General features: G+C 38.6%; 1 protein-coding gene across 1 annotated transcript in view; it reads right to left on the bottom strand.

Annotated features, from left to right (window-relative positions):
* Positions 1-12,082, bottom strand: part of LOC145996198 (cell adhesion molecule Dscam2-like) — a 501,892-nt gene that overhangs the window by 416,801 nt on the left and 73,009 nt on the right. Inside the window, exon 2 of the mRNA XM_083132598.1 lies at positions 5,511-5,593. Within this exon, the coding sequence (XP_082988724.1) occupies positions 5,511-5,586 (76 nt within the window). The 5' untranslated portion in view covers positions 5,587-5,593. The remainder of the gene's footprint in view (positions 1-5,510; positions 5,594-12,082) is intronic.

Here is a 12,082-nt window from a genome sequence, read left to right as displayed (position 1 = left end):
GGGGACAAAAGTGTTACAATGTGGGGGGCTACGTTCTGACCGGGAATATTATAAAATATTTTGTAATTGTCATTTTAATAGTTGTTCTAGGCCATAAAGGGTATTCGGGACGTTATTTTAAAGCGGTTTGCATTAATCACTTTGGTTTTTCCCCGAGCTCTTTACTGCTTACGTTTGAAACTTTTGAATTTTCTCAAAATTTCCAAACGGGCTGTAGCACCATCGAAAGGTCTTATTTAGGTGATAACACACTTGCGACGCGAAGTGTGCCAGAACATGTTGCAGAATTCGGCTGTGCTACTAAAATAACGGGCTCCATATCGATGTTCCAGACTCTTAAACTATCAGGTACTTGCCCATATCAAGCATTCAACCATGATCATAGTAGTGTCGAAAATTAAAAATGATACACCCACTTTGTTACCACTCTGTAGACTATGCGAAGACACATCAATGGTGAAAACCCACTTTGCCTGCTGGGAAAGCTTGATACGTTCTGCGGAATAAATGCACTGAAGGGGTGGTGGGAAGGGGGGGAGGTTTTAGAGCTGAGGAAATGGGCTGAACGATCTCTCTGATGGTGGCAAACCTTAAATACCCCATCCACAGATCTGCTTTCAGTGCAGTGCAACCCCTCCTAGCGAACCTTTCTACCCATAATACCTTTCGCTTATGGAGAGAAGCTCGTGAAGAAATAAAATGGTAAACTACGAAAGGATTTCAGCACATTAGTGGTTGTGCGGTTTCCCCCGCGGAAAATATTCACGAAATAGAGCTGCTTTTTTTTCCTTTTACACCTCCCGCCGTCTCGCAGTTCCAAGGGTGAATAATCCAAAGCCTGGCGAGATTTGCCATAAGAGGACGAATGGCTTCCTGTCTCCTTTTTTTCTTGTCTCCAAAAATACTTTTTTTGGCCAGTGTTGCGAACCTATTTCTCGAAATTCCTCAACCTTGTCAACCTTACAATACACAAAAATTATCACCGCCAAGCAAATTTTCATGACTACCATAAATGCTCAAAAATATATAAGAACGTTAACGTCAAAATCAAATCAATAATATTAAAATTTTAATATTATTTAAATTTTTACAATTTTGGCTAAAGGCGAAGATGAGGATGAGTGATGATATGATGAAGAGACACTCACAAAGAACACCCACGCCCAGGCTGGGATTCGAACCCGGAAACCCTGGCGTCGTAGCGTGCCGTGATAACCACTGTCATGGAAGTCGGCATTTCATTTAGGATTCAGTTTCTGTAATCCTTTCCTGGACTATTGTCGGATGCCAGCGTAGCTGTTTTCGAAATTTTCTCTCCTAATGTTCCAAAGTCCGAAAGAAATAACATTTACTTAATATTCCTTCTAGAGCGTTCACATGAATCATTGTGTGGCTTGGTTTCCCTGATGTCTGGATATTGGCAATAGTTTCGTTGCTCCGTAATCCTACACGTAAAAAACGAAAACAAACCACAAGAAAATTCACGCCAATGCTCTAGAATGCCGACCTTCGTGGAGGAATGGTTAATACAACGTACCACGACGTCAAGGGTCCCGGGTTCAAATGCCGACGTGGGTGTGGGTGTTCCTTGTTAGTGTCATTTAATCAGTTTCATCATACCATCACTAATCATGATCGGGACTGAAAGTTCCTGCTCTACAGACTATAACAAACTCGAAATAGATACTGAGAAGTTTCTGCTCTACAGATTTTAGCATAAGAGAAAATTAAAACTCGAAATAGGGACTGAGAAGTTTCTGCTCTACAGATTTTAACATGAGAGAAAATTCAAACTCGAAATAGGAACTGAGAAGTTTCTGCTCTACAGATTTTAAAGAAAAAAAAATCAAATTCGAAATAGGGACTGAGAAGTTTCTACTCTACAGATATTAACATGAGAGAGAATTCAAACTCGAAATAGTTACTGAGAAGTTTCTGTTCTACAGATCATAACATGAGAGAAAATTCAAACTCGAAATAGGAACTGAGAAGTTTCTGCTCTACAGATTTTAACATGAGAGAAAATTCAAACTCGAAATAGGAACTGAGAAGTTTCTGCTCTACAGATTTTAACATGAGAGAAAATTCAAACTCGAAATAGGAACTGAGAAGTTTCTGCTCTACAGATTTTAACATGAGAGAAAATTAAAACTCGAAATAGGGACTGAGAAGTTCCTGCTGTATAGATTTTAACATGAGAGAAAATTCATTTAAACTCGAAATAGGTACTGAGAAGTTTCTTCTTTACATATTTTAACATGAGAGAAAATTCATTCAAACTCGAAATAGGTACTGAGAAGATTCTGCTCTACAGATTTTAACATGAGAGAAAATTCATTCAAACTCGAAATAGGTACTGAGAAGATTCTGCTCTACAGATTTTAACATGAGAGAAAATTCAAACTTGAAATAGGGACTGAGAAGTAGTAGAAAAGCAGAGCAATCTATACCAAATCAATCCCTCAATCAATCAGTGCACTAGAAGGAATATTAAAGCAGTACAAATGTTGAAAACGGCTTCAATAGTGTTGGCCAAAATCCAATTTATCGGAAGATAGACTAAACGGGACTGAACCTAGAATTTTAAGTGCGATCCGATGCACTATGCGTCTCTACCATGTATCGAACTCGAGACCCCACAATTACAAAACGAAGACGTTACCATTGCGCCATGGTGGAGTCTTTTGAGTCTCGATTTTTCATTCTTTCTTTCTCGCTTTTCTACCTGTCGAGTAGTTTTTGTTGGTCAGCGCATGGAGTCTCATGGCAGCTCTACCATGGCTTTCTAGGAGTGTTTCAATGCTTCTGCATTTCGAATATCTTCCCAATTGTCCTCACGATCCTGAATTCCCACTGGGATCAAACCCGGGAACGTTCTCACCAATGCAAGAGTACCGTGTTCTTTGGCTGAATTTGGGGATGGCAACTTTTCTCCGAAGTTAACAAAAAACGATAGGATTTTCCGAAGACATTGTATTTCTTATAAGATATCAAATCTAGAATATTTTTTCTGAAAAATTCTCAATGGCCTCCTCATTTCCAATTCACTTGGCTATAGTTCTTCACCTGGCTCCATGAAAGTCGAAACATTTATTTTAATGAATGACCCAATCGAAATTTTTACTCAGTGTTGCATCTCAACGTCCTTGAAAAGACAGTTGAAAAATAAACCACCAAAGTTGACTAGACAATAAATTCAGCCTGCTTCTAATATACTTTTTGATATTACAAAATTTCTCCGCTAAATCATAAAATGCCTGGAAAAGGGCAAATTTATAGAAGTCCCTACGGTACGAGTGTCGCTTGTGGAATTTGCCAATCAAAAGCAGGCTTGAAATGTTTTGCTGCTAATTGGCACGTTCCCAAGCGACGTGTGTCGTTTGTCGCTTCGGTCTGAGAGCTGCCTATCTGAAACCCCGTCACTACGCTACCAAAAATGGTGACAAGACGCTACGCTTGGCAACACTGACATTACTCTAAACATAAGGAGAGAGCAGAAACCGTGGGAATTCTCAAGAGGAAATGCCACCCCATAAACCAACGTCTGCAGGAATCCTGCGGGGTTGGCGCCTCGACACAAAAGTGCACGCGTTCGGACATTAATGTATGGGGTTCCTGAACGACCTCGGCAACGCGTTTTGTGATTTAGGGTTTTAGGTGGGGCGTTTTGAATAGGCCTCCAGCATGATGGCTGTTGCGGTGTGGAGGAGAGCTACACTTTTCTTCAACCCTCTGGCGCGACTGGAACCATTGTTGTTGAATATTCACTTCCATCTCTCATTCAATTTATGTAAGTCCGTAAAGAAAAGCGGTCGCATTGAGGAACAGGCCTTAGATGCATAGGGTTCTTAACATTACGAATAGAAGCAGTATAAAAGGATGTGAACTTCATTACATATAAATATACGAGTGCTTAAGTTTTGTAAATTTGCCTGAAGAGGCTTTGCTACTGTACTTTGAATTCTGCATACATAGATCTCTCCCTTTCGCTCGCTTGATCCCTCTATCCCTGTCGTTCTCTTTTACACTCTATCTTCCTGTTTCTTCTTATTCGCCTTTTCATCAACCCGTTTGAGGCACGTAGCGGTTCAGATCCTACTTTAAACTGTAGGTTAAGTCCAGATTAGCCTTACTGTGCATAAAGTGCGCTTAAAACAAAACCTTCAACCTCTCTCTCTCTCTCTTTGTCACTATTTTCTCTCCCTCTCTCTCTCTCTCTCTCTCTATCTCGATTTTTCATTCTTTCTTTCTCGCTTTTCTTTCTTATTCTTTCTCCTTCTCTTCCATTCATGCTCTTTCTTTCTCTCTCTCTCTCTCTCTCGTACTTTCTTCCTCTCTCTTTCTCCTTCTCTCGCTTTCTTTTTCTCTTCATCATTCTGTCTCTCTATCACTTGATGATTCGTTCTCTTCATCTCTACTTCTTACTCAATCCCTCTCTTTCTTGCTCTTCCCCCCCTCTCTCTCTCTCTCTCTTTCTCTAGTGAGTCTGGGCTTCCTACACAATTAACTTACATCACCCCAATAATCATCATTCTCCAATCCTAAATAGCATATATTCACATCTCTGCCTAACTTTTTCCTCCTTTTCTGCAGACTTTCCCTTAAGTTTCTACCTAGGTATGCGCCGGTCTTCATTTATCCTTCATTATTGTCCGAAGGACCGCAATAGATGTCCTTTTAAGTACGGAAAATATCTCACGAACGTTTTCGTTAGATATGGCCCGTGAGTGCCAGAAACAAATAGCATGTGAAAAAGTAAGAAGTAATCACAAATTACCTTGATTTGAAGGAATGAACTTTAACTCCTGGAATTCTGAATAGGGTTTTGCCCTCCATTTTTCGATCCAATGAATTCGGTACTTTTGAATATTACTGAACCGTATTTCTGTTATTGAGTATAAAAAATAGTTGGTCTGCATTGATTTTCTGTTTTCCACTTTTGATCTGTGTTACGAGCGATGTTTTAAAGCACTAATTACTACACTACTTCTATCATGAAGAAGTTTACGTATAAAAATAATTGAAAAATGTGTCAATAATTTGACTATCGTTAGGGGATAAAATCCACCCGGACAGGGGCGAAAATTAAAACGCTATTGCCAAGGACACTTCGATTTATTTGGGAGAGTGGGTGCGTAGGGTCCCTGTCGTGAATCCAGAGTCTCGTCAAGGATCACAAAATGTAAATAAGGCCACTCAACATCACTGCTTCATATGATAATTAGCACACACAGTTCGCGTTAACGTATCGATAATAAACAGCATGCTTCCATTTCAAAGTATGACTTTTTTGCGATGGGCCTGTACCTAAGTCCATTACTTAAATTAGATTTCAACCATGAAATATTCCAGGTCAGGGCCATCTCTGTCCCCTTCCGGACAAACCCTGAGTTCTTAATTGTGAACTCACTTGTGGAGATCCTTGTCCATCTAAACAGCAGAATTAGATGTGTGAGAGTCTATTTGCAAGAAAGCTATTGCATGACAAAAATACATTTAACACCACCTACCTTTTAACCAGTTCCCACACAGTCTTCCACCAACGAATAGGTTCAGATAAAGCCAGAGTAATAGCCAAGGACACATAACTGACCTGCAATCAAGAAAGGCAGATGTTAATGGGTTAGTTCAAAATCAATTTGTTAAATATAATAACATGCGAGGAGGTCAACATTCTTAACTAGGATTTTCTCTGTACTTTATATCCTATTAAGATTGCTACTTTGGCAACAAACAATTGCCCCTTACAACAATTACACACGTTTTCAATACTGCGTATTGTTGTCATAGGCGTAGCTACGGGGTGTGCCGGGTGTGCCTAGGCACACCCTAATGGGCTGCTTTATCAAAGAGAATTAAAGACAGATATTCAATAAGAGAGAAAATAAGCGGCAGTTTGTAAGAAGTTGAAAATGTCACTACTTGGTACATACGTGTGCATTATCGCTGATGAAATGGGTGTCTATAGATTTTCGATTTTTTTATGTCATTGGAGAAAGAAGATATTTACTGCATTATACTCTGTATTACAGCGCTTTTCTTCTACACCTGTCACAAGCTGCACGTGTGAGAGAGCTTTCTCCAAGCTTACCCAAGTTAAAAATAAATTAAGAGCAACTCAGATGCAGGGTAGATTGGAAGCCCTGCTCTTGCTATTTGTGGAACTGGAAAAAGCTTATCTATTGATGTAAATGATGTTATTCAGTGGCGCAGGAACGGGGGGTACAGGGGTACATTGTACCCCCCTAAACATTTGAAGGGGGGTACTGTACCCCCTTAAATCCGTAAATCGAGTTGTACCCCCTGTACCCCCCTTTGGTAATTTGACAGCAGACGGAAGGTGCTACTGTTAAAAGAACCTATTTTCAATTCACCCAATAAAAAAGTGTATATTGCTTATAACTTATGAGCATTATCTTTCTTACCACAGAAATTCAATCCATTGCAAACTTGTTCTACTACATTGTGCTTGCTACGATTTAGTTCATTGACCAGCGTTCTTCGTAACCTCCTTAAGGAGACGAAAATTGTTTAAAATGTGTGTGGAACGATGGAACCATATTTGCTCTCAGAAAATCACGCTGCAGACGAATGCTCCTTTGCGTAAGGGGGTTACACCTTTTCTAAAGAAGTGGTCGCATCGGTTCGAAAATAAGATACAAATCTTCATCAGAAGAGTATATGACTGACTCCATTTTGTTTTGAATGTTTAGAATGTCATTTTCCGAAACTAAATATTTACACGAACGAGACGAGATACGACAGACCAACTTGGGGGGTACAATGTACTCCTGTACCTAACCCATATTTTTCATATCTTTGTAAAATGGTGTACGGAAAACTATACTTAAACCTATATTTTAAGATATTTTTTTGAGAATAGAGTCCCGATTAGCCTATTTGAGCATGAAGTGAATCTAGAATAAGTTTCAATGACTTCAGAGTGGAAACCGAAACAAAAATAAGCACAACAAGAACGAAAAGGACCTCCTCACACAGGAGACGAGATGAAGCTGTGACAATTCTCGACTCATCCCATCGCGGTATCATTCCTAGGTGAAATTAAATTTTTCCTAGACATTTAAACAGGATGCAATTTGAGACTTTATCAGGGGGGACTCATTTTTACTTACGTATTAGGGTATTCTTATAATTGGACATTAATTGCTTATAATCTAATTGTGATATCGAATGCAACACAAACACAACGCCATTTTAAGTTAAATCCTAAAGCCAAACTGTAAGAAAATTACATTAGTCAGATGAATGAACTACATAAATGAGATTCGCTGCAGGTTCTATTGGTATATTTTGGATTGGATGAATTCACAAGGTCTTTGAGTGATGTTTGATTGATTGATTTGGTTTATTTTACTTCGCATTTCTGCCACTTTTGGCTAATCGCGAAGATGAGGATGAGTGATGATATGATTAAATTGATGTACACTCACAAATAACAACCATGCCCAGGCCGGGATTCGAACCTGGGACCTTTGACGTCATAGCGCGCTATGCTAACCCCTCCGCCACGGAGGCCGGCGAGGTGGGAATGTGTTTTGGATTTTCTTTATAGATGCGAAAATCTTTAACTGTGACGCGTTCATGCTTTTGCTTACATTAAAGTTTACCTTTTCACATAAACGAGAAATTGACATGTCACCCAAAAACACACGCATGCACCTGCATTTAAAACCATTACATACGAAAAGAAACCTTGGCCGGCTCTTCATATTGTCCACCAACGATTGAAAAGAAAAAAAAAGTCTTGAGCGTATGACTTTTCTTGTTTCCTCTGAGATATGAAGGACTTTGGTTTTGTATATGTAATGAGAAAGTGCTGGAGGAGTGTCATTAAGTACAGCTAATTATATAACAAATATATGTCAAATGTTTCACAAATATTTCAAAGTTAGACTTCTTACGAGTTGATCGGGAACCATCTCAACTCGAGTTTTCTTTTCTTTTTTAATACAACGCCCTATAGATGTCTGAGTAAATACCAAATACATGGCTTCTAAAAGACATTGGATGTGGTACACATCTCCCATAAATTGTTTAAAGATAGCTATGGGACTTTAAAATTAGAATGAAAAGAACTGAAGTGGAACTTCATAAGTATTATATATTTAATAATGTCGTTTCTATATCCATTGGGTGGGAGATGATTATTCCTGGTTGGGGTGGCTCAAGATCCTCCTCACCCCGTTAAATCTCAAACTGTATTAAAATGAATAGATGTATCTTTGTTCGCAATTTTCACATTTCAAACTCCTGATTTTCCGTTCCGTTAAATTCAAATAAACCCAGAACGAGGTCCAGAGCTTTATATGTTTCAGAATTTTTATCTGGTTTTAAAATCTCTGTTTTTCTTAGAATTTAAAAAAAAAGAAAAAATATTTATGCAAAATATGTATTAAATAACAGGACATTCGTGTGTGCTGTTCTAAAATATAATATTTCCCATTACTTCACACCTACCTAGATATCAAGGACGTATTTAAGGGGGGGGGGGTTCCTGATCCCTCTCCCCGAAAGTCTTACCAAGTAGTAAAAGTAAATAATCAAAATATTGTTTAGCATTTGTTATATAATCGATGGCTATTTCCGCTGAACTTATTGGAAGGCAAGGAATTTGGCTCATACAGCTTTGAAGGGTTCCAAAGATTTATGTACACTACTAATATCATCCATAAAATTTAATCAGGAAATTAACTTTTGATTAATTGGATCCTACTCCTTTTTTGTTATTCAATAAATATTCAATTCTTTATCCATTTGACATTAATTTCCTTGCCAGGGCAGTTGTTTTTACGCAAATCTTGGCAATCTTAATTACACGTAAGCTAGATAATGAATACGTGCTGTTATATCTATATTATTTTACTATTTTACCTATTCATGTAATAATGATAATTCATTATTAATTAATTTACATATTTAATTAATTTTTTAATTGAATAAAATATAATAATAATAATTATTATTATTGTGACACTTGGTTTGAAGTAGTATGTATGGGAGGCTTAATTTTGTACCCCCCAAATGAAAAACGTTCCTGCGCCACTGAAGTTATTGATGAGTTTAAGAACATTGTACCTTTTGACAGACGTCTCTTGTTATAGATGACGTGTATTTTGATGTATTTGTTTGTAACATTTATGAACATTTTGTGTGTGTGTAATTTCTATGCAATTTGATTTTTTTCTACTACATACATTCAGAAATTTTGAACACTGTCATTTAGTGAATTTATATTCCTTTACAAACATCAGTGCAATTAAAGAGCCAAGTGATTGTGTTACAAAATATGCTATTAAAAAGGTACAAGACCTCATTTTTTTTTCCTTTGTGCACACCCAAATATAAAGTTCTAGCTACGCCTATGATTGTTGTGACTATTATGATGCAGACAAGAATGCACCAACCAGCAGAAACAAATAAATAAACAAGTCAAGTAAACCAAGAGAAGTAGCCAGTACAGTCTTGACTTTCTTTTTAAAACACTTCATCAAAATTATTTTCACCACACATACAAGTTATAAAAAATGTATAAAACAAAGAAATATTACAGTTGAAATCCAATCCCTATGGGATTATACTGTATTTAATGGAATCTACAGGCATAAGGCTTCAGTTGTGACATAACAGCAAAAGACATGAGATATACAGACGGAAGCTGTGGTATTTTACATTTGAATTCTATATATTCCTTCACTTTTTTGATTGTGTTACAACAAATATCCCTCACGAAAGTTGGTTTTTCGCTCGGATCGTAAATCGGGACTCGACCTACAGTTTAAAGTTGGATCCGAAGTACTGTGCTTCCACCGGGAACCGAACCTGGGATACCTTAATTACAAGCCAACACTGTGTCCACTACGTTATTAGAGAAGGAGAAAGGCTTTTACGAGGAAGATAGCCAGGCATATCTGCATATATGTCAGTGTAAGTAATAATCACAGTGCATTCACGAGATGGCAACAGCTTAGAAATTAGACGCCATCACCTTGTCCAAAGTGTCTCTGGAGCAAGCGAATGGAAACAAAGCCTCTCTGTACAAGACCAATGAACGCGCCAGAGGGGAAGTGAGTGCGTGGGGGCGAAAACATGTCTGTGGTTACCAAACGTTTGCAGTAGCGCGCGCTTCCTTACTATGCCCACTAGCTTCCTCTCCCTTCTCTGCCGTTATGCGCGGCTTCGCTCCATACATTCCCGAGGCAGGACGTGCTTGTGTGTATTTGCAATACTAGTATACTCTTTCGTGTAGTGTCAGAAGACGTTTAATGTGACGTGTGCAAACGTAACGCAAGTGCAGAAAGGTCTAGGAATTTGCAATGTAACGAAATTTCTGGGGAGATTCCTAATCGATATTTATGTCATTGCTTTGAAATCCTACCCCCCCCCCCCTTTAAGGCAGCACGAAGAGAAAAGCGGGGGAAGGAGACAAGATGGTTCTGTCTGCACCTGCAAATCCACTTTTTCTTTTCCTCTTTTTTTAAAAAAATTCCAGAGTGCCTACACGAGATGAAAAGCTCCTCCGCTGATGCTGGAGGCTCCACGAAGTGGCAAGTGTCCTGGAAGACGTTGGCTGGAGGGATTTGATCACGGAGCAAGCCTAGCGACAAGAATCGCTATGACATGGGTCGAGAAGGTTTCCTCTCCAGAGCCAGGATCCTTCTGGTCCGTCATGCGGAAGGAGTTGCGGCTGAGAAAGAGAGAGAGAGAGAGAGAGAGAGAGAGAGAGAGAGAGAGAGAGAGAGAGAGAGAGAGAGAGAGAGAGAGAGAGAGAGATCCAACAAATCTCGACCTTGTCATGCCTGGAGGGGGTGCATAAAGGGAAAAAAAGCGGGTCCCCTGATTCCCGGAGCGGAAAAAGGAGAGGGGGGGAGAAATCCCTTCAAGAAGAAAACGGGAAACAGGAAAAGAATATTCATGCGTCTCCCATCCTCGGAGAGGGGGTTGGGAAGGGGGAGCAAATACTCCTCTGTTGAGGATGACGATCTCAAAACAACGGTTAGTCTCCGACTGCGGAACCGTGAATTACGGCTTTACGGCTACTCCACAGGTAGACCCAGTATCTTTTCCCACGTGCTATTTGGAGAAGAAATGACAAAAAATTGTATTGTGATCCCGTGAACACATTCGTAGATTTTTGATGCACAAATACCAGAGTTTTGTAAAAAAGAAGTAACGTGTTACCGTTACTTTCCTCTCAATAGTAACGTTTTATAATTACTTTGCTCTCAAAAGTAACGTGTTACAGTTACGTTGTTCTCAATAGTAATGTGTTACAGTTACTTTGCTCTCAAATGTAACGTTTTATACTTATGCTCTCAAAAGTAACGTGTTACAGCTTCTTTTCTCTCAAAAGTAACGTTTTACGGCTACAGTTACTTTGCTCTCAAAAGTAACAAATTAATCTTACCGTTACTTTGCTCTCAGAAGTAACAACAACTTCAGTATATATGTAAATGTTTTTTGAGTCTAATACTGTCCACTTCGATCATCAATGCTTAAAACTCTTTCTTTTAACAGAGAAGGAGTATAATATGCCAAGCGTGAAAACTATCTCTTCTGCTTTCCATCGGTGTCGCACCATGGATATCATTAAGTGATCCTATAGACGAATTAAAAGGAAAGATTAGTCCCTTAATAACACTTTAAGTAAAATAGGAGTAAAGAACGATCCCGATTACTTGAAGTAATATTCAATGACCACAATAGACACAAGGTCATCCTTCCACGTCTCTATAGAAACCAACAAGTGAACCTAACATGTAAATTATTGCTAACATTGGGAGAGGTGCGAGTGTTGAATAGTTAGTTATTCTATGAAAGCCATAGTTTGACATTCGAGTGCATGTGTATATTGCTACATTCAGATTTATATACAATTCTCCGTTCTGCAAAGTTAGAAATACATATCAAGGTCATTACCGTTTAGTTACTGGTTATATTGCACCAATATCTTACATATGCATAGTACATTTTCAAATTCATTCAGCGCTATATTTAAGTTACTGATATTAAGCATCGAGTAGGCAGTGATTATTCATCAGATAATAGAGAAAATGTTCATGTA

Source organism: Lepisma saccharinum, chromosome 1 (assembly GCF_977018435.1).
Source record: "Lepisma saccharinum chromosome 1, izLepSacc3.1, whole genome shotgun sequence".
Taxonomy (NCBI): domain Eukaryota; kingdom Metazoa; phylum Arthropoda; class Insecta; order Zygentoma; family Lepismatidae; genus Lepisma; species Lepisma saccharinum.
The sequence above is the reverse complement of the archived record's forward strand: the minus strand, read 5'-3'. Positions and strand labels throughout refer to the sequence as shown.